We start from the raw sequence: 27106 nt of genomic DNA, 5'->3' as shown, positions 1-27106 counted from the left end.
TTTCCCTTCCTCCTGTCTCTCTCACTCCATTTGTCTTCCACCCTCCCTTCTCTCCATCAGTCTGTAATACTCCTCAACCTATCCCTTTCACCTCCTGCCCTTTACCCTCACTTCTCTTGTCTGTGTTTTCATTTTTTCTTAAGTTACACTGACATCATCCAGCGGTGTAGTCCTCCTTCTTTCCCCTCCTTTGATCCCCACCCTCTCCATCATTGCTCCTTGTTGATCCTCCTTTCAATTTCAACCTCTCCCCCAGTCTTTCTTTTGCTTTTACACCCTCCTTCCTAAAGCCACAAAGCTGGCCAGTGCCAACAAGGAACACATTGACTGGTAGCACTCTAACACACACACACACACACACTAACCGCAAAAACCAAGCAGCATTACGGCTTCTCCCAGCAAATACTTTTCTAATGAAAACCAAGCCTAAAGCGTAATTCTAGCTGCATGTCTGACGGCATCTGTCTGCGGTGAAACAACAGGACTGCTACAGCGGCACAGTAGTTTGTGCATAACAGTGTGTGTCAGTGTGTTTGTGCGCGCGTTTGTATGCCTACTTCAGCAAATCTGCAGATGCCACGTGTGTGACGCACACGGAGGCACACTCAGACTGCACATACTGCGGCTGTCACTTAAAAAAAAAAAATCAAGTTTGAGCTAACATGATTACTAACATGTAATTTCATTCTGATTGCTTTAAACTGAACCTACGCAGCCTCATCCTAAAACGAGTTAGACTGATATTTTTTTTGTATTTCCAGTGAAAGAAAAAAAAAAGAGCAAAACCTAAAGGCAAGGGGAGGGAAGAAAATAAAACACTGAAAGAGCAGACACAGAGAAAAAGAGCCAAAGATTTGACAGAGTGTGAAGGACAGTGAGAAGCAGGGAGGGAATTCATCATTTGGAACCAATCCTAAATTGGTCTTAATTTTTTAATTGGGCCTGGTTGGCAAATGAGATCAGGACAAATTAAATAAGAAATGAGCTTACGTAACTGACCCATGAATGTTTTCTGGCTCTCTTTTTCTTTTCTTTACATAAACACAACAGCCAAAACACAGCACTGACTCGCACTCAAAAACTACTGGTGAGTAATTATGATTATGCCTGATGAGCAAGGTGACAAGTACTTCAAAACGTTATATGGTGGAACTTTAAAAACACTAAACAAAATAGGGTCTTTATTAGCTTGAGAGTGAAATTAGTGAGGAAGAAATAAAAAGTGATGTTTCCACAAATTAACTAGAATGGCACTCTGTACCTCCACTAAGTCCCAACAGTCTGCTTCGATTCAACCAAGCCTAAACCAGTATCAAGCATGACACTGTCACCTATAACTTCTTAACCATAATGTGTGCTAAACAGGTATCAGATTGGACTCACTCATGAATACCAGCAACTTAAATATTCCCTTTTTAAACAAGAGTTACATTGTTTCATGAGAATTTGACGAAAATATCAAAAAACACCCCGTCGCGCCATGTTTTGGTAAGACAGAAAAAGTTCCTCGATCCATTCCTTCATCCACCGACAGTTAATGTTGTCTATTGTGGGCTGAGACCCATCCTCCATTCAGGTTTCATGGAAACCCATTCAGTAGTTTTTGTGTATTCCTGCTGACAAACCAACCAACTAATGGACACGGGTGAAGACATAACCTTCTTAGCGAATGTGTATACACATTTATAAACCTAAGAGCTCGGACAGAGGCAGAGTATTCTGTTCTCATTCTGTGGCAGTCTGTTCCAGCCTCCACTGCTTGTCAGTCCGGCTCTATCAGAGGTAAGGAACCACAAGACTCTAAAAGGGCCAGCCTCACTAATAATCAGTACTCAAATCAAGCTCAGTCAGCGTTGGATGGTGGTGATCCAAGATGGTGAAGTAGCCTAAAATTTGCGATACAACCGGATCTTAAACGGTTTAATTAGCATTTCGAAGGACGTTAATGCTGCACGCTAGTCGGAAATTCCCTAGTTGAAATCCCACTGACCTCCAAGCGTTGAAAATTAAGAACACATGGGGTAACAGACACCATTCGACATTTTAATTTACCGCACTTTTACTTGGAAACAGACCTAAATATTCCATCACTTGCTGCCATTGTAGTGCAACATCAGACAGCTGCTCCCTCACGAAAATCGGGGTTGACGAATGACGCTGGTTAACGAATTGACAAAGTTTACGAGTTGGAATTTTTAATTGGCCGCAAACTTGTGCCACTTTAACTTTACATTTTGCATCCCAGTGTAAAGCACTGGAAAGGGGTGACACAGAGGATAATATACCACAACACCAATCTCTCTGTGTAAAAAAGCAGTAAATAAATATGTTACTTAAAAACGGCACGTGCAACAGAGCTTCATATTTCCACCACATGTCCCCCTGTGGAGCAGATATTTTTATACTTTTAGACAATTTGCATACACTACTAATGAGCAAAATCTTATTTCCATATGATTACACAAAAGCAAAGTATGCTGACAAAGAACTACTTGCTAATTTAAACACCTGTTAGCTGATTTTAATAGCTCATTAACAACCTGGTTATGGTTAATATGTTGTGGACTTCAAGAGGCTCGAGTTTCTCATGATGAAGTTGTTCTATTTTATGTTTCCAAAACAATCTCCCTATTCTGTTTAAACCTGAACATACTGAACCTCCGGGGATTTCCATCATCTTTTGATTGACCTATGACCAGGGAAGTACGTTCGTCTCCCAGGTCTGAAATTGAAATCTTAGCAGAAGCATTGTTTTCTTTTTTGTGACATGTGAGCAAGCTGCTCTACTGGACTTTATCTAGACAGAGGGCATGATGGGAATAAGAAAAAACAGCAGGGGGGGGATCTAGAAGGATTTCAGGCTAGTCCACAGGGATCATATGTATTCTGAAAGATGGAAGATCCTCCCATTTACACTATTTCTGGATATTAAACAACATCTTAATCTAGACAAATCCTGTTCCCCTCCTGTCGGGGAAAAAAAAAAATGTTTGTCTATGAGCTGTTATTCCTGCTGCTTGATAGTTCTGCTGCAACACATAACGCCATTCAAGCGTTTGTCAAAGACCGAGTAAAGAGCAAGCATGTCAAAAATACAAAGGAGGTAACGTACAGACATGTCGTACATACCATCAGTCTGTAATTTATGTAGAAATGGATGCATGTGCTTTTCAAACTCCCCTGTTCTTTTGTCTTTTTCCCCGTCTCCAACATACACACAAACATGCAAACGGCTGGCAGGGGAGCCAGCTTGAGGAGGAGGACTGAGGGAAGTGACATTTGAAACAATAAGCTTTTGTTGTGCTGCACCATCCACTGTCATATTACACAGATGTATGCATGAGCACAGACACCACTTCGCGCCTGCACCTATCTCTAAAGTTGACTTTCTAACAATTGCACAAATGTCAGTGAACCCACGCATCGGAATATCAGCAGTCAGGGAGCAACAGGTGACGAAGCTGACGTGGAAAGCGGCCTTATTTTACATAAATAAATAAACCATAATGAAGCTGAATTACAACTCTGCTATACATAGTCAGACAGAGGCAGGCAGAGAGTAGATGCCACGTAGATAAAGTGTTTCCACAGAATGTTGGCCACAGAGAAAATCACTGCAGGGCAACAACAGCCAGCTGTTTCTCCACTTTCTCCCACTGCTTCAGTCTTTGTGTTAATGTATATTTCCTCTGTCTCACCTGTCATCCATTAGCTTTTTATTCTGCCAGAGAAATGGTAACACTTCATACTAAGGCACCCAAATTCACCATGAACTAGTTGCTTGTTAGATTTCATGTTAGCTTGAGTCTTGTTAACCAGAACCAGTAAATAAGTACTAAGCAAGATCTCCCTGTGAATTGGGAACATATTCAGAGTGAAAAAGACACTTGTAGCTTTGTGTTGTGTTATATAACAAAAGTCAATTGAGAGCAGTTGCCCATGAAACAAATGTATTTACACTAAAAATATTGTACTTTGGCTCAAATGCAGCATGCAATTTGCAAAGTTACTTGTAAGATGGATAATTAAATAGATTTAGAGGAAACAGCATTACTTCCCTCCAAAATGTAGTGGAGTGGGACAAACTGGCAGAGAATTTAAATACTCAAGTACAAGTCCCTTAAAATGGTACCTTATTGGATTTAATATGTGCTTATAATGAATAATATACAGCTAATATGCTGCTAGTTCAGAGTCTAAATGTGTAACCGACTGCCAAGTGGTACCCACAAATCTTCTTCATTTATGAATTGTCTTCTGATATCAGCGGACCAACCAGGCTGTATAACTTGGTTGCTTTAAATGTATGTAACATATGTGCTTTCATACAAACAATCATGGACAAAAATGTGCCCATGAAACAATCTCTGTATGACCATTCAAATAACATATTTTCCCCCAAATCATGCAACGGTGATGATAAGTAGCTGGACAGTCTGCAGGTGTTTTATGTCTGCAGAGTCGTCAGCCCCGCAGGTGGTTTTGAGGAGCATGCCGTTGGTGCAGCAGCCATGCATCAGCAGGACCGTTCACATTTCCGGTGAGGGTAAGATGCATGCAGCCACCATGCAGAGCTTATAAAACATTAAGATCTCCCCACCAGTGTGCTGCTGGTTCTGAGTCGTACCCAGGTCCATGCTCTTCGAGGCTTTAACATGCTGGAACTGCCGCTGGTTCTGGCTCTGGCTCTGGGTGGGAGACTGTGGCTGAGCCGGGTTAGAGGTGTGAGAGGTTTCCCTGGAACAAAATTGATTAGACGGTCACTACAGACAATATTGTTGGTCGAGCTTTTACTTTGATTATTTCTTGTGTAAATGATGTTCTTAGTAAGCCTACTTTTCAACCCTTGTGATCAGTTTGTGTTACTATATCTTTACGGAGTGCAGCTTTTGCACACCTTAAGGTCGACAGGTACGTAGGAGAACAAAGAAGGCCGACAAAATCAGGAAAAAGACTACCGCACACTGTCCGCTTCAAATGCAATTAAGTTTGTGATGACAACATTAACCTAATCAGGCTAAGTACCAAAACGTTGCTGTCAATAAACTTAATGGCAAGTGAAGTGGACAGTGTGCGGGAGCCGTTCTCCTGAGTTACTATATCTTTAAAAAATAAAAGGAAATATGAAATTTCTTCTATATTCAATAATTTTGTGTGACCCTCATCTATAGAATATGTAAACTGAATACTACTGGCTCCAAAGAATTTCTGTCCCTCGAGTTCCCTCAGATAAATAGGTAATTATAAGTGTTTACCAGATAAAAAAGGTTGCTTTATGGTGTTACTGCTTTGTCTGTTATTGATTGTTTTCTATGTTTCATTGTTCTTATTGCTGTGGCTTAAGACAAAGATAAAGATACACCACCGCAGACCTTTCCTGTAGATAGGAGTGTTGGGTCGAGCTGCTGAAGTCTGCCTCATGTCCGTACAGCTCCCCATCCTCTTCCTCGTCCATGTGAGAATAGCTCCCATTGGTCACTGAAAAGCAAAGGAACACGTCTGCATTTTAGACGGGAGTAGTGGTGGTATGATGCACCAAGAATGTGACTTGATTTTGGCTACAACTGAAACACAATCCCATACATTTCCCTCTCAATGTAGCGTGACACTGGTGAGCGTGTTAGTGGGTAACTCAGCGAAAGTCCCCTGTCCTTTCTACAGACAAAACACAGCTGAGCAGAAGATTCCCATCTGTTGTGTGACATTAATGCTAAAGAGCACGACACAGAAACCCTACGAGGACATCCGGATCACTTTTTCCCCTCAATAGGTGACAAAATCTTCACTGTTAAGGAAGACAATGGCATACCTCTGTTCATGGTAAAAGAAGAGGGTTACATCCAAGCTCATTCAAGAGCTTCACTGACAAAACCAGAGTGGGCGTCAGACAAAAGAAATGTGGAGTAAGACGGAGAGAAAGATAAGCAGTTGGATGAGGAAAAAAAACAAGGGAAAAAAGAGAGAGGATAAAAAACGCAGCTGCTCTACATCTACAGAGTTTTTTTGCTGCAGATGTAGCTCAGCGATACGGCTGCATCTGCTTGATAAACGAGTTTATGACAACTTGATACACAGACGCACAATCCACCCAAGCACAATTTACATACAGTCATCACTTCTCAGAGTGCGTAGCTGTCACACAACACATGCCGGGACCATTGCACAATCTTCGCTGTGCTTGCATCCGCACATGTGACTGGAAGAAGAGTTGCTGGAGAAGAAAAACAGCAGCGTCTCAAGATATCACATCCTCTCATCTCTATCTCTCACTCTCTCTACACTAATCACCTGCTTTAGTTTTTCTTCTGGTCCCATTCTTGCAATCTGATATTTTGGCTGTCATTTATCTCTCCTTTCAGATCTCCCATAAATCATTTTATCTCCCACTCAGTTTTCTGCCCGTTTTTTTTTTTTTTTTTTTCCCCCACTAAACTTCCTCCCTCCTCCTCACCGCCAGCACCTTAATCAGCTGAACTGTCAAAAACTCATTCTTCTTTCACCTCACACACACACACTCACATTCACACACACACACACACACACAGGCGGATCTTCTCACTGACTCCCACTCTTTGAAGTGAAAAAGGCATTTGCTGTGTGAATGACGGATCAATAGCAGTTTGCTCCAGCAGCAGATATATGAATCCACTTCATTTGCACTTAACTTTCTTCCTTCCCTCCGTCTGTTTGTCTACAGCATGCCCGTCTAATCATCTCTCTCTCTCTCTCTCTCTCTCTCTCTCTCTCTCTCTTACAGTCCAACTCCTCCATCTTCTTCCTCCCCTCTGTGGGGAAACCAGTGTGTCAACAATTTTAAACATTAATCGACTGGTTTAGAAGAATTCCCTTTCCATTTTTTTTTAAATTAAATCTTATAAACAGACGTCTATCACAAAAAGATGCTTAAACATTCTGGTCACATGTAAGTTTATCTTGTATTTTAACAGTAATCTTACACTGACAAGAAAGACAAACTGTGACGTTTTTTAAGAGGTTAACAAGACATTATCCCTCACTGATTACTGATTACTCAAGTAATGTTGTCACAACATAATTTCTAACTTCAAAATGTTGATATTCGATATATGTTTGAAAACTGACACAACATTAAGAGCATACAATTTTAGATTAATAAAAGATTAATATATCCAGGGTTGTGTACTATGTGTACAGCATTTAAGTTAAGTTAATTCACTTCTGGATGAGGCTGGTCTCTGTGAATAACACAGTGTTGATTGTGTCAACTAACTGAGAGGTGAGTGAAGTTACACAGCTCGTATTAATGTATTGATACTGCGAAATATGAGTTTATGAAACCATTTCAAATATTCAAAATTAAAATGTTTTGGTACTTTACAATTTTTTGACTCAATGATGAGATGTTTAGCAAGTCAAACATGATCTGTCGTGTACGACAGCTTACTGTTGTCATGGAAGAAAAAAATTTATCAGTATCACATTATAGCAGTCACTGGATCCTACATGTCCCATAATGCAACCTGATAGCATCCTTAATCATACTCTACCTGCCTGTTAAATAGCCAAAATAGTCAAACTCTACACCTCAGGTTTGTAACGCAGCTAATGACATTAAACCTGACGGCATGCGGTCAATTTGTCAAACCTGACATAGTTCTTGCAGAGTCACAGAAGACTGAACCACCATTCAAGCTGAGCAGCACTAAATGTGACAAGTGAACGGTTCGTCAATGTGACAAAATTGGGGAAGATTGCATAATATCCAAAGCTCAACTAAAACCATTTTTTTTTTTAATTTAGTTCATCCCATCCAGTAGATTAACTCTCCAGAGTGAGTAGAGAGAATACAAAGAGACAAAGTGCAGAGAAAAGGGGAAAAAAAAGTGAGAAAGAATTATGGTTTCAGACAGAATGAGATGCAGCGATGGATAAGAGATAAAGAGAAAGATCTATTAATGCAAAAATAACACATCTGCATAAATACATATGGAGAGAATCATTAAACTCAATTTATTCTTCTGCTAGAGCACACATCAGTGCAAGAAATCCTCATTTTCATCCGGACTTCAATGCTAAATAAAATGGATTCAGTATGTGAAATAGTTCATTAGGAGAGTAAAATACTGGCACGTGCACACAGATACACATCAGCAGATAACATCAACACACGCAACACATAAAGCCAGAGAAATGTGCTTACTGTACACACACACACACACACACACAATCTAATGTGTGTATGTAAATGACACCATAGCTGAGGTGAATTTGAACAGCGGAGTGTGTTCAAGGTCAGAGCTGTTTACCAGATTCAGTGTCAACACACAAAATCAACACTGTTTTATACTGGCCAACAATCACTGAACACACACGCACAAACATCAGCCATTAACACACTTCTAAACAGGCACAGATATCATTTAGAAACAAACACACACTTTTTGACAAACAGGCACACACACAGGCTATGAGAAAGAGAACAAACACACTCGCACAAACACACACAGATCACACACAAAGACATACAGATAACATAGGGGTGGTAGCAGATACAGTTAGCGAGAGTGCTACGACGCACAGAGAACTAAAATAGCTCTTTAGAAGAGGCCGAACCAGCAGGAACAAACAAGCAGAACAACCTTGAGAAACATGGGAGAAAAACAAAAGCAGGGAGAGAGAGAGCATGAGGGGTGAGAAATGAAAGAGAGAAAAAGGGGAGAATAATCTTTAATTAAGGCTGCAGCGTAGATGGCAATATCTGTTTTGTTTATGTTTGTTTTTAGTTTGTTTTATCTTGGAGTCATTGTTTATTTTCTCACCATCATTAAACTTCACTGAATTCATGGCAAACGATGTGCCCACCTTTGATGAGGTTTCACTGGCACGCAAATAGAACAGAAAAACAAAATAATGGCAAAGTGAATAAAGTTCAGCTAAAATCAAAACGGGTCAGACCGAACACGAGCACTGTTTCAGGAGGGAAAAAAAGTTGGGGCTGAGGAGTGTTCCAGAGGAGTTGTTTTATTGGAGGAAAATGTATCAAAAACAAGCAATCAACGGAGAGCGGTTTTATAAAAGCACGCCGGGTTCCCCTCAGTAAACTCCTGCCAGCTCTACCACTGCCTCAAATGGAAACAGGTAAAGTGGAGGTAAAAGCATTTGGGTATACATCAAGTGCAAACAGTCCAAATGGTCCAATTAACGTCGGTGTGTATGGCCGAATTTCTCCAAGTCCAATAACCATGGCTCACATGAATGGCTGCAAATGGGCAATTTTCTTCAATATAAGGGAATAATGCTCAGTGTGGATTACTACAACTAAGTCATGGCTCTATAGGTTTTTAATGAACATAGATACACAAGGGAGGCTGTGCTTAATGTTAAATGTTATTACTATACTGTGGTTACGAAGTAGAAAACAATAGATCTGTTGTCTTAGTTCAAACACTGTTTACTCAAATAGCAATTGAATTTCATTAAATGGAATAAATTGTACAATATCATTAACCATTAATTAAAATAACTGTAAATTCCCAGACTACAAAAAACAGATAATCTGTTTATATCTTATTCTCAGAAATATAAACACATTTTTCTCAAGAACCCATTTCATCATTTTACGAAATATGCAAACACACTCCTGCAAACTGTATATAAATTAAATGACCGCAAGTTACAGTGTGCACAAGCTTGTTTGCAACTTTTGATCCACTTGTCAGTCAATCTCAAATAAGCAAATGTGTTTTCTGCTTTAACTCAGAAATATACTGAGAATAATACATAAAAGACAACTTTAGGAATCTAATCAAGCATTTAATGAAAACATTTTTTGATAATCGATGATGTGGTGACAACGTCTTTAAAGCTTTCATGACGGAGGCCTCTGGTTTCCCTTTTTTGCAGTTTTGATACTGTACTGCAAAAAGGTCATTTTAAGTTGGGGCTGACCAAAGTGGTGCCTGCAAGTTCACTTTGGGCCACAAGAAAAAAACAAAAAAACACATAGAACAATTAACTTTCATAATCTGGCCACGCAGGGTAGGGTGACACCTTGCGAATGAAGTCAGTAAATTATAGGAACTTGAGGTCCTATAAACTTCCTCTTAATAATACATCATAATAAAATACAATAAAATACACTAGGCGATTGCTCTTGGCCTGAGGCCCATCATGAGGTTTACACTTTGGCCATCCAAAAGGAAAAGTTTGAACACCAGCTTTACATAAACTGTACTCTGCTGTGCTCCATACAGTGTTTGAGGTGACCTAATAAACAAGGACCAAGAGAGACACAATACAGAAAGCAGGGCCAAGAAAATGATTATTCTGTTAAGATCATGCGGCATGTAAACGTCAAGTCTGTTAGCCTGACAGAACTCAGTTGAGAAAGAAAATCGACTCACCATTAAATGCATAGAGATTGTTGTTCACCATGGGAGGATGCATAGGGCCGTTTGTCTGACCGACCAATCCTGTCTGTCCGTTCACTGGGCTCCCCATTCCTGACAGGCCAGAGGAGCCATCAAATGAGCGATTGGGTGACACACCATGTTGATCCTGAAACCCAGAGTAAACGATAGTACTAAACACATCTCATACAGACAGACACAAACAGATCTTCTTTATTCATTAAACCTCTGTGATGTTAGTGTCTGGAATGTAGTTTGCATTGAAACTGAGTGATGACCAGAGGAGTGAGTGAGGGGCTTTGTAGCAGTCTATTCAAACACAATTAGATTTCAAGGAGGCAGGATAAAGAGAGGAAGAGGGAGACACTCGAAAAGACGGTGGAGGATCAAGGTGATAGAGGGGACGCCGTTTCCCATGGCCTGCGGGCTTGTAGCTGTCTACGGCACTGCCTCGGTTTTCTGTGTTTGTGTGAGGTAATGACAGTCACACTGACACCTATCCCCTCGAGGAATCGCCCTCATGGGGCCCTGTAACAGTCAAACAAAGCACTCATCCCTGTGTTGATGCGTGTCTTTTCAGTGTATTATTTCTTTAGGAATTTAATTTGCATTTGTTTGTCTTGTGTGTGAAGAAGAATGTATGTATTCATTAACATGTATACATATGTATGCAATCTTGGCTGTGTGGTTTTTGTGTGTTTCCCTGTCTTCTCTGTACAGACCCGGCCCACCACTCAAACAACAAAGAAGACATAAAAGTCCTTTGTGTGCGTAATAAATCCTTCTTGTCATCTTCCTCTTGACCCCCCGCCTAGCACCAGCTACCGCCCGTCACCCTCAGCTTCCCTCCAGTTCCCACCCAGGACACATCACTCTTCAGTGTTAGAGGTCCTGTGGGCCCCCTCCCATCCGCGCTCTCTCCAAGCACACATCCCATTAGCTGGTGTCATAGTGCAATCAGATTACTCTCTACAAACAAACGCTTTTTCAGGCAGCCGAAGGAGGTTACTGAGGTACAAAAACATTGTTTTTAGTCACAGCTAAACATGTTTCATTTCTGCAATACATTACCCTCCATCTGTTATTCTCTGTAATAAAAAAGTCTTATGAAAGGCAGGGTTGTAAGCTTCAGCTGGAGTTATACCTTACATTTGTTATATTTTCCTATGAAACGATGTTAACCTGTTTGTTTGTGTACCACCATTTCGAGGCCTCGAGTGCAGCATTATGGCCGTCGCTTAGTTGCTTTTTTGTGACCAGAGTGATCATATTTGGACAAGAGGATGGAGCTTGGGAGGATATGCTGATTGGTTCTGACTGATAACCAAGGACACAATGTGGTGGCGACTTGTCAATCACCATCATAGCTACATCCGAAAGCATACCCTGCTTTATTGTCTATTTTACTCACAAAGTGAACATCTCTCTATAACAGCACGGAATCTCTGTCTGTCTGTGTGTGTGTGTGTGTGTGTGTGTGTGTGTGTGTGTTTCTGTTAGTCAAATATCTCTGCGGATCAGGATCACACTGACCTGAGACTTTCAACATGGCTGCTGCGTGGTTCAGTGGTGTGCATCTAAGCATTTGCTTGGACTGCAATGATACTGTGAATAAATTATTTCATAAATGCTTTACAAATTCCGCCAAGCATTGTCCACAGTCACGTGCGCACCAGAGCCAATCACTGCACACCGTGGCCACGTGTGCACCAGAGCCAATCACTGCAGAGCTCAAGCCCACGACATACCTGAAGAAACAAGCGGATTTATACCTGCAGCGGCGCGAGCTGGACCGGGATTTTGCCGGCGGTTCGGTCCGTTCTGTTCTGTTCTGTGCATCTAAACTGACTGTTGTGGATTAATGACATTAAACGAGTCCGGACCGAGTCTGTTCGGATCTGAGGAGATCCGGAGACGCGCGGACAACAAAGTGGAATTGGAATCTGTGGATGTTCGTGTAGCTAGCCGCTAGCTGCTAGCTACACGGCTGCTAGCCGCTAGCCTTGCCCACATCCCGAGGTGACGGACCAGAAGCATCGGCACGTCCAAAACCGGACTTAGGGTAAATAATGTCCACCGCGCTTTTTCGCGAACATTGCCGTCACGTTTGCTTTGTGTCTGGTGCAGGAAGAAACGGTAAAAACGGGCTTTTGTCACGAAAGTGTCCAAGCAGCAAGTTTGGTTGTTGAGGAACAGGAAGTTTTGGGAGGGACCTAGGCGGATGATTGACAGGCTGAACGACGGTCGGTGTATAGACAGCGATATTGAGAGTTGAGAGATTTGTGACATTTAGCGTGTTTGGAGTGTATAGTTAGTGTGTTATGTAGTGTTTGGTGTAGTGTGTTTAGTGTGTAGTGGAGTCGGTTTTTTGTTTAATGAGTCAGAACAATGAGGAGAAGCTGAATGTGGAGCAGGCAGTGCAGCTCTCAAGGAGCACAGGCAGACCTGAGCATTGCCTGCATTTAAATGTAAATAGTTACATATAACTTTGTAAATGTTTTAAATGTATGCACAAATTTAGCAATCAACAATTTATATTTGCATTATAAGTAAAAAAAAAAAAAAAATGGTTTGTTAAACATTTTTGTGGTTTTCACAGTAAAAAAATCTAACTTTTTCTACTCAGATTTTATGTTTTTTTGTGATTTTAGGTCCATTGTGTTAATACAGTATGTCAAAATAAAAAAATAACTGTACAGTCACACATGTGAGGTTGTGCTGAAAATAATGACACCAAGTAAATAGTTTTTAAGGTGAAATATAATGGCAAAATCAAAAATAGTCAAAAATACAGATACTGTGACAACCACAGTGCCAATGTTAAAAAACAGCCCCAGATTACATCCATGTAACCTGTGCAGGGTTAGCACGTATTTATCTTGGAGACGGAGGGTGTTTGGACAGTTACTGAATGAAAAGAGCAGCTGGATAAAATGAGAGATTAGAGAGGACTGGCAGGGGATGAATACAGTAGGAAGGCCCAAGTGAGAGAAAGAGCAAAGGACACAGGCAAGAAAATGGAGGAAAAAAAGATCAGAGGGGGAAAAGAGTAGAGTGGTCCACTTCAGTAATGTTAAAAGCATCAATACCAAAGCCCAAAAAAGGCTTTTAAAGGCACAGTCTCTTATCTATCTGCCTTTATCTTCCTTTTTTTTATCCTTTCTTTTCCACTCTTAAGACAAAGAGGGAAACATGGATGCAACTCTTTGATGTTGCTAACAGCTTTCACCGTCAAGCTATTGACAGGGGGTGCCCTGAGCACAGCACGCCACACGTAGACTCATCATTATTAGGCACATTTACTGAAAACTAATGGAGCTTGATCTGCAATAAATCCTACAGTGCAATGGTTATTAAGATCCATCTTTAGAAATGTGTTTATTTAAATGTATTGTAGCTTGTGTTTCTGAACTGTAACGTGTGTGTGTGTGTGTGTGCGTGCGTGTGTGTGTGCATGAAGTAATGACTCAATACCGAAACTTTTTTATGTGCATTTGTTTTTGTGCTGATCTATTTATCTGTTTGTTTTTTGTGCTTGTGTGGGAGTACATCATGCAGGGTGTACGCTATATGTTCCTTTTTTTCCATTAACAGCAGGTCGGCAAAAGGCCATTCACACTTGAGCCAACAGCCCAGCTTTGTGTGTGCAAAAAGGTTTGTGCAGACGTTCTACAGAGCCGTGTAAAAGGCATCAGCTGAAAGCAGCCGAGATGAAAAGCATCTTTTTTTTTCTTTCTTTTTTTAACTCGTACAGAAAAGAGATAGAGCTGAGTGAAGAACACTCTGGCACACAGACACAAAATCTGAATAGCTGGAGTGTAAATGCTCTTTTTGCCACTGCTGGTAAGAGCAGGGAGACTAGTGTCAAGTATCTGAAGAATGGATGGAAGGGCCAAAAAGTCAGTGTGTGTAGAAAGAGAAGCAGAGAAGCAATAGACTGACTGAAAAAGATGTTTTAAGTCAGTCAGCGAGGACAGGAGCTTCAGATCAAAGATAAAAGAAGAATGTATGTTTGCTGACATGGCATACAAGCACTCTGCTTCTCACAGCAGGTGTCCTGACCTACATTCTGCATTTCTCTGACAATAAAAACAGACATGTATGTATATCATGAATAAACTCAATGCAACCTATGTTTCTTATTTATGTTGTTTGTTTCGGACATGTCAATTCATAAGCATCACATTTCATCATTGTTCAAATAATACAACACACATGGCCGAAAGGGAAAAGCGGGAGAAGCCAAAGCTTATCAAGTCCCGCCCCCATTCACCTATATATCTAAAGCTGCTCCAACTATACATGCCCACATTAGGCTCTGTGCACATGCATTTAAGCACATACACATTAGAAATAGAGTACAGCTACGTGTCTAACTTTCTGCACGTGTGTGTGTTTGTACCTTCAGTATTCTTAGCACCACTAGTTGGATCATTCCTCGTACGTTCCCTTCCTGTGACATAGAGCGACGGAGAGTCTCCATGGCCACATGATTGGAGCATCCAACCAGCGACTCTCCGTTTACCGCCACCAGCTGGTCATTGACACGCAGACGCCCATCCTGGAAAACACGCACACGAAGAGTTGGATTGTAGTGGGCTGTACTGTACTCCTTACAAATCATGTGACCTTGTGTGCACTCATACATTTGTCTTTATGTTACTGATAGCAGGATGTGGAATGTTGTTCCAGTACATTTATGGTTTCGTATGTTATTCTTATCTCTTTTGAACAATTGGAGGGACACATGACTGATTCATAATCAGACAGAGCTATTCATAGAGAGCTGACGTATAGACACAAATGCTTAACTTTAGCCTTCACTGAAAGAATATTCGTCATTTACCGTCATAGACGTCAGGAAAAGGGTAAATTCTTACATTTAAGAAGCTGGAAAATGATTGAAACTAAGATAATGGCTAATCCTGAGCAGAAATCTTCAGTGTAGCTTCTAAGCTAAAAGTTTTATCGCCCACCCTGTCTGAAGTGACTTACACAGGACGATCTGTATGAAGCCATTTAACGTTGTTGTTGTTTTGTCCTTTTTGAAATCACCTGACTTTCAATAGGCATGGGGGTGAGTAGATAATGACTGAAATTGTGATTTAAAGTGAACTTTTCCTTTATTTTTTTCTTTTGGTCTTCTGATCAATTCATCAACTTATTGTTATAGCTTTATCTTGAATACCAAAAACTGCTCACGATACACACTAAATCACACTGTAGCTCCATCTGTCTGACTTCCCAGGTGTGTTACAAAGCCTTCACAGCAGACCTGTTTCCATCTATTCCTGTCAGTGTGGAGATAAAAGCCGCGCACCTGTGTGTGGGTGTGTGTTTGTGCATGTGTCTGCTTGTCTGTCTTGTTGCTGTCTATGACATGTCAACTGTGTCCTGGCAAGTAAGAGGTCAGAGGTTAATAGAACAGGAGCACATGGCAACACAGACAGCTGAAGTGGCTACAACACTCTTCAGAAGACTGTCTCATAAATTATGTGCTGCGTTATTTATCACTTCCCATACTGCTTCGCTCTCTGTTCATTGATGAGTTGAACTCTCATTGACTCCCTTTGGAGGATATTTTGCCTCCTTTTACCACAAGAATATTTGGGCACCAACTTCAGTAGCTTTCCCAAATAATCAATTAGTGTTTTCTAGACATTTTACATGTATGAGAACATGATGTCACCTTGTATGCAGCACCTCCATGTATGATGGATTTGATGAAGATCCCCAGGTCCTCTCCCGTCTCCCTGGATTTGTTTCCTTTGAGGCTGATGCCGAGCCCCGCTGAGCCGCTGTCATTAAGCGGCACCTCGAACATAAGCTGCTCCTTCCCATTCTCAGACACAAAGACTGGCCCGCGGGGCACCTCGTCCTTCTTGGAGGGATGAGAGAGAGTAATGGAGGTAGAAGCGGGGAGACATCGATGAAGGAGAGAGAGGGGTGGGGACAGGGTGAGGGTGAGGAGACAGAGGTCAAACTCATGGGGCTTGAATAGTCTCCAAAAGCTAAACTAAAAGCTTTTCCATTTGATCGAAACCATCAGAAGGAGCTTTTCAGCTAAATTTCTCTATGAGTGAAGAATTGCGTCCAGAGTCTATTTTCAAAGGGGGGAAAAAAGGAAAAAGAAAAAAGCCATTTGGACTGTCTGCTTTTATATACACATCTTTTTTTTTCTTCTCTCAGCTCAGCAATATCAATAAAATGACCTGTGCATTTTCGAGAGGTAATTGGAGAAAACGGCAAACACGGCGAGCTGGAGAGACAAAAGTGGTGGGAGCTGACGGAAAATGGAGAGGAAGGAAAGATTGTAAACCAGACAGAGGAACAAGAATGGAGGACTGACTGTATAGATAAAAATGACTGTTATAAACCCACAGGGATGGTGAAAAACAACATATTATCAGCATGGAGGTACGGCAGTAATGACCAAGTCTGAGACAGAGTGAGAGGGAAAAACACCAGAAACAAAGAAAGCCAGTGGATCCTGCCAGATGAAAGCTAGTTTGAAGCCTGTGATGGCTCAGTAGGTGAGGTAGGACTGTTGGATTATACTTGTTTTCATGATGTAATGACACCTGAATCCCATTTGTCAAACAACAGTACTTTGTTTTCAAATACTCAAATATTTATTTGTAAAGCTTTGGAAAGAAAAGTTCAGTCTATATTTCTGAAATATTATCTAGTTGTACTATTATATCAAAGAATTGACTAAATAAAAAGGAACCAAAAAATGAGCATGTAAGATAAGATTCATGTAAGAAATTCTTTATATGATCTAAGAGCACGACTGTTCATGCATCCCAAAGCACATAAAGATTAGCCAAAACTGAGATATTTTATGAAAATTGAAAGCAAACTTTTAGTAGAGCATTATTTATTTAAATAATTCCTTCCAATGAAGTTTGGATGTGGTCATGATAATGTTTATTTATCTAATTGTCAGTACACAGCTATTTATGTACAAATACACGTGGTGTATTTTTTTTTCATTTGCGTTGAGAAAAAACTTTGACATCTGGGAAACACTGTCCATCAACCTTGACTGCTTTTGAGCACTAAGCATTAATGATGTAAACACAGAGTCCACCTCTTCCGAAGTCGCTCTGTTGAACATGATCCGCTTGCCATGTGTACTAGCTTGATCCAGGATGTTGTGATGGATAAAGGTCTCTGTAAAGATGCGCAACACTTTGATTTCCTGTCGCTTGGGCAGCCTGGGCCGCATTTAACCATTTAAAGTTCCTGTGACCAGACATTAGCCAGGAGCAGCTTTAAGTCCAACCTGGTTTAGCCTGGCTCTTTTCCTGCATGGTCAAAAGTTGCTGTACACTCTGAATCCAAATCTTGAGCTTTCTTCTAAAATGTCTATGACAGCATTTCTGCCATAGTCAGTTCCTGTTTCGGGTATTCAATTGGCTGCAGCTTGCAAAAAAAAGCTTTAGATCGAACTAAATCCTCCACACTGGACCATTAAAGGAAGGCATAGAATGTATGTAGGTATTGGACAAAAAGTGTGCTGCATATGTTTCTTTTCTGATCATTCTTGGACTAGGCTGCATAGCATCCAGAAGTGTTTTCTAATGAATATTCATGACATGTTTTAGGCTAAAAACGTGTTGTGTTTTTAGACAGAGAAAAGGCGTGTAAACGGAGTCTAGGCTGGTAAAGGAGGAGCTGTGTGTCAATTCTGTTGTAAATGTAGTTTTCAATTTCATTCTGTCAGTGAGCGTGTGTTTAAGTTCATGTACAGTGCTGTGTGCATGCAAAAAACCCATGAATAATTGTTTGTGTGCGCATTGCAAGTCCATGTCTGTGCGCATGTGCCAAGCTTTAGTTTTCATGTGCCGGCCTATGTATATGCATGAATTCCGTGAAAGCATGTGTGTTTCTGTGTGCGAGTGTGTGTGTATGATTGCGTGGGTCAGCAGTGTCAGGTTTAGACAGTGTTTGTCTGCGGGGATTGTAGGTTTAACAGCGTTAAGCCGACACAAAGTCCTCTACTCTGCAGAAAACTGTTTTCCCTGCTGGAAAAACTCCCCACATCAGACTGACTGTCCGGACCTGATACGAAGCTCCATCGACCTTGGAAAGAACTTCAAAACGCCCAGAAGAGAAATGTTAGCTGCTTTCTGCACATAATTACAGTGAGAATTTATTAGTCTCTGGGATTCTGTCCTAAGTAATGTTCATGATTTGGCAACTTTTCAGTTTTTTAGCCACCTCTACATTCTTTATTCAACCGATTTAACTTTCCCCGCTTTGTTAATTTATGGTTTTCGTTTTTCTTGCACTCAGTCAGCATGGGACAGAACCAATGCCAGAATGAATTTAGAGCAGAGGACGGCTGTTGTTCCACTGCGGAAAAGTTTGAAACAGCAGTTCTCAGCATTTGGGGTCAGGACCACCCACAGGCCTGCGAGATGTTTTATGGAATCTGACAAAAATATGCAAATGTATGTAAAGTTGTTTATCTGGGTGATGAATTCAATTTCCCTGTAAAACAATGAATAAGCACGGCCTTTCGGGTTTGCTCCGATAATTTACCAAACAAACAAACAGCCCGTGAGGAAAATTTACTGGAAAAAATCATAATTTCGGTGTCAAACCTGAGTGTTTTGTGGGTTCTTACAACCTGCTGAATAGAGAAACAAAGTGCTTCTATTCAGTGGGTGAGCTGAGAAAAAACACAAAATTAAACAAGGCTTCTCTTTTTCATTAACCGAAATTGCTTTAAACACACACAAACACACACAGGAGTGGACAAGGACACAAACAAATTGTAAGTGCACGCTGCAATTTCATGGAACATTTCTATTATCTCAGCCTCATAGCAATGATCGGTGGTTATATCTGTGTGTGTGTAATACTAAAATAATAAACAGTGGTGTGCACTCATGTGTGCGCTTCCTGCTTGCCGCTATAAAAAAGGTGTTTGTATCTTTGCTCCGTGAACTCTATCAAATCCATCCGGTTATAGAAAAAGCTGTTTGCATAGATGAACCTCCTCACGCCGGTCGTTTAACATTTAAATGGGTTTGCCACAATGATGGATCAAACGGGAGGACACGCCATTAAAAAAGACAGCTCAGTGTCTGTCGGCGTTGTGTGCGGATGAGGTTGTGTGTGTCGTTTTATTAAACCGAGGCAGTGTGTGGGAGAAAAAGATGGAAAGACACATTATGTTCGAATGAGCTGAGAGCGGTAAACTAAAAACACACAAACACAGATTTTAAAAAATGCCTCTAACTCGCACCTAAAGGCAAAGATTAAGTGAGAGGCGGGGGAGAGAAACGGAGAAAGATAAAAAAGATAAAATGGGGGAGAAGATAAGAAGAGTGATGATAATAATTTTACTTATCAGTTGTGTGGGTAATATTAGAAGCTGACTTTAATAATACTCTGCTCTACAATTTATTGTCCCTGTATTATTTGTGTGTTTGTGTTTAAGGACACCTGGTCACGGTCTTTTAATGAGAGCTGCATGCAGATGCCCTTCTGCCCAGCCATGCAGAGAAACTGTGTGTGTGTGTGTGTGTGTGTGTGTGTGTGTGTGTGCGTGCGTGCGTGCGTGCGTGCGTGATGTATGTGTGTGCATAAAGCCCCATGCAGTGGAAATGACTGCCCAAGGATCCATTTTACAAGGCCAAACAACAGTAACCGCTGTGCTTAAATGCGGTGATAGGTGTGATAACACACCCACACCCACAGAGACACACAAATGGCTGAGGTAAGTACTCCCTGGGAATAAAAAAAACCCCTGACATTATGGGCTATGCTTTTGACTTATGAAAATAACTGTCCCATTTCTGACCACTCAGGACGAGCCCCCGTCGTCCAATCCCAAACACCTACTTCTCCCACTATCCTCTAATGGTCACTGTAAATGCTGTAGTAGGAGACCAATAGTCCACAATCTTAGTGTGACTAAGGAGCATTCACGACCCTACAGAGAAAAGGAAGAGGACGGGGGGACGAATAGAAAAAGATGGAGAGAGAGGGTTGCAATCGACAGTGGTCGTTACGGCTAACAAAAGAAAGAAAAACGTTCTCTCTTTCTCATTTTCTGACATTCTTTTCACACTGACCAAAAACCCTGCAAACACCCACTAACATCTGGTTTTTGTCTTCAGTGGTAAAGAGTGCAACTGTCATTCATACCAGCATCAAAGGACTCTGCATTAGTCACTACTAGTATTTATTTTCTACAGCATTGATCAGCAGTGGGGTGGACACCTGGGTGGACACGCTAATTTTCACCCCTTATCTGGTGCATATGTTGGCACATCATTTTCCATCTGTCTCCATTCCGGCCGCACTCGACAAGATTCTGTTGTTGTTAAGCTTTGAAGAAAGACTGAAGAAAGAGATATTAAAAAGCGACCGCTGTAACATTGTGGCTGGCCTACTTGCTGCTTTCTACCCATCTTTGGCCAATGACAAAGGATCAAATCGCCTATTTTCAGCATGATTACATGCTTTTAAAAAATCCTGATAATGTTTATGTAAAAATGTGGTTATTGCTCTCTTAAAGCAGCTGTTCAGTATAACTGATGCAATATTTGAGTTGAATCAACTAATTGTTTAGGATGCACAATATGTATTAGACCAATACATTACCCACCAGATATTTGGAAATGTATATTATCTGCTATTTTCTGCTATCAGTGAAATTGAAGCTGTTAAATAGAGCCAATTATATGAAGCTAAATTGCTTTCATTGACTTAACAAAAGCAGCATTTACTACTCCGATCCAGTCTGTGGCTGCTTTCATCACATCTGCGAGTTTAAACAAATCTTATTAGAACTGTGGAATATTAAATCATCCATCTCTGCTCACTGAATCTCAGCCTTTCTTACACTCAAACGACAGGGTATGAACTTCTTTTTAAAATGCAAAACTAATGTTATCGGTTATCTTGTCAGTATTGGCAGAGAAAAGCTGGCAATTGTCAGTTATCAATATCAGCAGAAAGGAATCCATATTGTGCATCTTTACTATTGTAACTTGTCAGCTAAATGTAATGTAAATTGCCCACGCTGAAAGTGATCCATTATGAGTGACAAGTGTCTATATCGAGGGATGAAAAGACCTTTTTTGAATAAAGGAATTGGTTGACATGAATAAATGTTTCTGTGGGCGCAATATGGAGGAATACAGATACAGTACTGCATATTCTGACTTGTTGATGGCTACAGCTTTTTCGTCAGGTACAGCTCTAATGCCGTCAGTGTACAATCTCCCCTGGAGCTGCATATTAGAGGTCTGTGTATGCAGGGCATGCGGGCCTGCAGTTCTTGAGGAACCCACAGCAGATGTTAGCGGCACGGGGTTCGTTTTCCAAGGCCACAAGTGTTCATGGGCGGTCACGTTGTAATATGGGGTCACGGTGTGCGCTGGGCAGCCTTCTGTTCATGTGCCGAAGCTCCCCACACGGACACCGAATTGCTACTTGGCAACAGTTTGTAAAAAAGATCATAGCTGCTGTTCTTCTACATGTTGAAACATTAAAGGGAATCTTTTTACAGAGAATGCCAGGCTGGACTGGATGATTTGATGAGATTTGATTGAGACTGATGAGTGGGTGTGGTAACAATGAGTTGTGGGAGCAGAAGCAGAAATGTTTGAAAGAGCATGTGGTGCAAAAATCCGAAGAAGAAAGCGGGTACAGCCTCCAAAGACATTGTGCAAACCCCTGCTTGGCGTGATAAAAATGTTCTCTTTATGTGTGTGATATTGGTAGAGGAAGTGTTATACTGTTTATTCAATCAGCCTGAAATCCTGACTCTACACCCACAGTGTTTTCACTGCTGTGGGTTTGGAGTCAAAATACATATTTTATTTCTATTCACATAGCCATGGCAACATCAGACCTTTGATCTTTGAAACTGTTCGTGCCAGTGAAGAAACAACTGTTAGCTGTCTATTTTGTTTATTTCAACCAGTGTTGACATTTATACCTCTGTCTCCTAGCTTTTAAAACAGCAGTTTGTCATTTTTTACACTTCAGTTTTCCAACAAATCAAAAAAAGAGATGTATTTAAAGTGAATTAGTGAGTTTAAGAAGAGATGTTTCCATTCCTTGTGCTACACTAGGTAAGTCGGCTGTTGGCTGTAGCATCATATTTAGCTTCTTTACCCTCTTCTCATCTAATTCCCGGTAAGCAACAAAGCGTATTTCCTCAAACATCCACTTGATTTCAGGAGATTTGTATTTATCCATTTTTTGTTTTCTCAACAAAACTGCTGCTGTTAGTTCCAATAAAACAAAGGTTTTGTTGGTAAAAGTGAGAGCAACGCCTTGCTGTGACAACACCGATGTTGATCTCCAGCGTCTTGAACCCACAACTGACATGTGTGTGTGTGTGTGTGACACGTGTGTGCTGAGGGCTTTAAGACACAGCAGCGACTTTAGATGATAGGCTGATGGAGGAGCAGATAAACCTTCAATAAATAGCCGAGAGATGTGAGATGAGGCAGAGCCAGAGAGAGGGAGAGAGAAGAGAGACATGATACCCTTCTCGGCTGCTCTCCACTGGGATGATGGCAGCTCCTGCAGAGACACCAAGCTGCCAAAGAGTTTGTGTGTGTGTGTGTGTGTGTGTATGTGTGTGAATACACAGGTCTCTGAGGGCGTAACAGATGGGGGATCTACTGTAGTGATTCTGTGAGGTCACATTGGTGACGATATCAGTGAGATGCAACACACATGCACACACACAAACGAAAATAGACAACAGACTGCAAAGACGTGCACAGACGCACACACTTACAGACACACATACACACACAACGCTGCAGAGGTGATGGATGAGGGATAATCAGAATGAAGAAACTGTTCAATAAAGTTGTTTTGTTTTGAATGTGCTCTGTCACCAGCTGCCAACTGATTTAATACGTCAGTGTGTGTGTGAGGAGCATCTGGCGCTAAGGAGAATGTTTCCTGTTGTAGAAAAAAAAGAGGAGGAGGAAAAGGACAGAAGACTGTCATGCAGCTCATTAAGCACTGGATGCTAAAAGCTACACAAATAGCTTGATGGAATCACAGTTCAACCTTTCATTCAAGCCTCTTTATTAGTAGTCAGACTGCATTACCGGATGGTTTACATTCGTATCCTCATCCATTGCATTATATTACTTTTTATTATTTATGCTTTTGCATTTAAGGTGAGGAAGACGAAGATGAATGGACTGACAGAAATCCCATCATGCCCTGAATCTGCTCGGTTTTTATCTAGTTTATTCCTGTTTTTGTTCATCCATAACTCCAGCAGAAGGAAAGAGTTCAACACCTGAAGGCTGTTTTCATATTTAATCCCTCACAGATTTCAGTTTAGAAAGTGTGGTTTAATGACACTGCAACTTGACGAGAAACCAAAAGTTGGATTGGGGTTCATAAACTTTTTTCATTTCAAGGACCCCCACAATAGATACACATTAGACAGCAGTTTATAAGGTTTTTGTCTGGAATCCCCTCTGAGTGTTTTTATCTTCTATTTCAAGGTTTAAAACAAAATATGTTGTTGTTTTGAAAGTTAAATTATTCTATGTCATAAGTTTATGGACCCTTGTTTATTTTTTAAGTATCTTAAAAACATCCTTGTGTGGTAAATTCTTCTGATTTGATGAGATCTGCAATCTGCTTTATTTTGATAGGACAGGAAAAAAAAACGCCAGGAGATGTACAGAGAAAGACAGAGAGGTTTGGCAGCAATGGGCCCACAGGTTTAAATTTAGGTGACGTGACACTGAACAGAACACTTGTCCAAACAATCTTTTCTTTTTTTTCCCCCCTGGGAGTCAGACTGAACATTGTTTAGAACTCCTTGCACACTGACATTAAAAGCTAAAGGGGCAAAACAGAGGAGTTGTCAGTGACATGCGAGAGGAATTGGACTCCGTGGAAGAACAAGAGAAAATGGGAGGGAGAGGGAGAAGGGGAGGTGTGAAATGTCTGGAAGCAGAAAAGAGCATCTTTGTTTCAAACATTAGTTTCAAGGCACCGGCCAACTCAGCAGGCGTATGCTTGTTCGTGTGTGAAGAAAAGGACTGAAAACTGTCTTTTTATGTTGCATGTGTGAGTGATTGTGTGTGTATGTGTTCACCAAAATGCCTTTACACAGAGCCAACACAGCAGGTGGATGTATACTTGTTATGTTGTGGGATTTGTACGAGTATGTTTGTATGTCACAGAAAAAGTGACTTTGAGTAAGTGTGTGTGTGTGTGTGTGTGTGTGTGTGTGTGTGTGTGTGTGTGTGTATAGAGGTGGTGTAATGTCTTTGTTCTACAGCGAGCACAGACATTAGCAGACAGCACCAGATGGTGGGCTAAAATGAGACAACGGAAGAGGGGGTGGAGAAGATAGACAAGATCCTTCCATCATTTCATCATCATCCTTCTTCTGTTTCCTCTCCGTTAACACAAACAAGTGCACATGAGAAAGAAGGGAAAAAAAAAACACAACTCTGAAACTGTAACCATCTGACAGTCAAAAGTCTGTCGGGAACACGGTGTAAAATGTTTCGGAAATGTGCATATTTAACGACATTAACCCTCACAGCCGTTCCCATCTACATCCTGACAATACCTACAGAAAGACTTCAAAATAACAACTAGTTTTTCAGCTCTCGGTGGCCGTACAGCTTTGTTCCGTGTTACTTAAGAAACACATTTCAGTGTTTAACAAATATTGGGAGTTCTAGAATACAGGGGTGTTACTCAGAAAGACCTTTCTTTCTGCAGAAACAACAGATCTACAGCAAAATTGGCACAGCTTTGTTTAGGTTTGTGCGAATGCTGTTTATGTGAAACAGACACTGCAGCGATTGGAAGCCATGCTGGTTGGTGAGGTGTGATAATACTACCAGGCTTATGCTTGATTTTGAGGTGTGAAAATACAAACATGGTGTGAAGTTCATTGTTCAATCTGAATACTCTTTATTTACACTATTAACCAAAAAAAGTAGGAACCAAAAACTGACTTTAATCCTCACCTTTCCCCATGTTCGGTTGTAATCTTAAGCTTCCTATATCATTTTCCTATCATTCCTATCATTCCCAGAAAAGTGTTTAGAGCGAGAGTTGAAGAAAGCTAACCAAGGAGCAAATACTCATGACTAAAACAGCTGGTGATCCCGCAGTCTGCAGAACATCATGATGTCACAGTGTCGAGGTGACCTTTTGGATATCAAATCAAACAACTTTATCATTCTGTCCTGTTAGCGCATTTGTTTTGCGAGGTCACAGTTGCTTTGACCTTTGACATATGACCAACAAAACCTAATCAGTTCCAGTTCATCCTTGAGTCAGAGTGGATGTTTGAGCCAAATTTGAAGACTTTCTCACAGTGTTCCAGAGAAATTATCACTGGATGAGTGGGAAACTAACAAATAAGGGCCAGTGAGGGGGCGAAAAAAGGCTGAGGAGCTGCACCTCTGGGCATCTTGGTCAGTTATGCTGCTGTATTAATGTATTGTGTATGTTGTCAGGTCTTAGTCTGTAGCTCTTTTGTATGCAGTTGTCAGGGTAAGGCCAGAGTGGTAGGGATTTTGCTGCAAGAATAATCAATTGATTACAACAATTATTTTAAGTTAATAATACCAGTCTAAATAACCTTTTTACTTCTTGCCAAGGAGGCCCAAAGGAAACTGCAATTTTTGTTTAATTTCCTTCTTTGTAATTTAATTTAGTTTCTTCAATGGGAGTTAGAGTTTAGCATTAGGATTTTATTTCTATTCAGGGCTGGTTTGTTTCTTACTTGGGTTAGGGATTTCCCCTGACACTAAATTTAAGCTTCCATGTCTGGCAATCGAAGATTGAAAAACTGATTATTATGTTTCTCCCCTCTCCCTGAGATCAACTTGAGGTGGTAATACACACACACACACACACAGTAATTGTAACCACATTCCAACACATTTGAAAATTTCTGTTGCGTGTGTTCAGAGCTACCCTGTGTAACACTCCAATTGCATTTGTTTCTGAACACTGTTGAATGACTGCTGAACAAACACCCTCAGCTGTTATTAGATAGAAGTGAGTTCTGTCAGGGTGCACTGTCAGTCAGGAAGAGAGAGTGAGGGCAAAGGAGAGACGCTAGGGTAGAGAAAAGTCTGTTGGTTGAAATACTGCACAAAAAAGAAAAATTGCGACAACCCCAACTTCTCCCAAACATCAAATTCATTCAAGACATCCTTTACAACCACAAGTGAATTAAAGCAGTGGTGTAAATAGGTTTGTCTAATATTCAATGTTTTGTTGTTTCTTTTATCAAAAAACCATCAAAGTCAGAGTGGACTCCTTGTTCAATTTCCTGTTTGCCAGCCTACATATCGCCCAGTCTTAATTATCATCATCATCCATCCATAAACACACACATACACGCACACACACTCATCATCTACCTAGAATGATGTATTTAAACTGAGCTCAGCGTGCCTGTGAGAAACTGCAGCTTACCCATGTCATTTATCAGTTTTTACGCCTAACTCCAATGAAGAGTCAAACCATCCATTCTTCATGCTCATTCTTAATTTCAGGGTGATGGGCCCGGAGCCTAATCAGTCTGCCATTAGACCAATACATCATTCTACATCATTCAATTGCATCTCTTCCATTTTGCCCACGATATAATTTGCATCTATATTCATTCAAATTCAGCCACAGCAGCAGAAATACCAATTCTCACAATTAAAGAGTGAAATGAGACATCC

General features: G+C 40.8%; 1 protein-coding gene across 8 annotated transcripts in view; it reads right to left on the bottom strand.

Moving 5' to 3' along the window:
- pard3bb (par-3 family cell polarity regulator beta b) overlaps positions 1-27106 on the bottom strand; it is a 216853-nt gene that overhangs the window by 112086 nt on the left and 77661 nt on the right. For 6 of the 8 annotated variants that reach the window (XM_030428573.1, XM_030428574.1, XM_030428572.1 and 3 more), the window contains 5 exons: positions 16078-16269; positions 14791-14949; positions 10383-10536; positions 5373-5478; positions 4601-4737 (listed from right to left, as the gene is read on the bottom strand). In XM_030428573.1, coding sequence (XP_030284433.1) covers positions 4601-4737; positions 5373-5478; positions 10383-10536; positions 14791-14949; positions 16078-16269 — 748 coding nt within the window. The remainder of the gene's footprint in view (positions 1-4600; positions 4738-5372; positions 5479-10382; positions 10537-14790; positions 14950-16077; positions 16270-27106) is intronic. The other 2 variants (XM_030428576.1, XM_030428575.1) reach the window with 2 other exon arrangements.

Source organism: Sparus aurata, chromosome 9 (genome assembly GCF_900880675.1).
Source record: "Sparus aurata chromosome 9, fSpaAur1.1, whole genome shotgun sequence".
Lineage (NCBI taxonomy): Eukaryota > Metazoa > Chordata > Actinopteri > Spariformes > Sparidae > Sparus > Sparus aurata.
The sequence above is the reverse complement of the archived record's forward strand: the minus strand, read 5'-3'. Positions and strand labels throughout refer to the sequence as shown.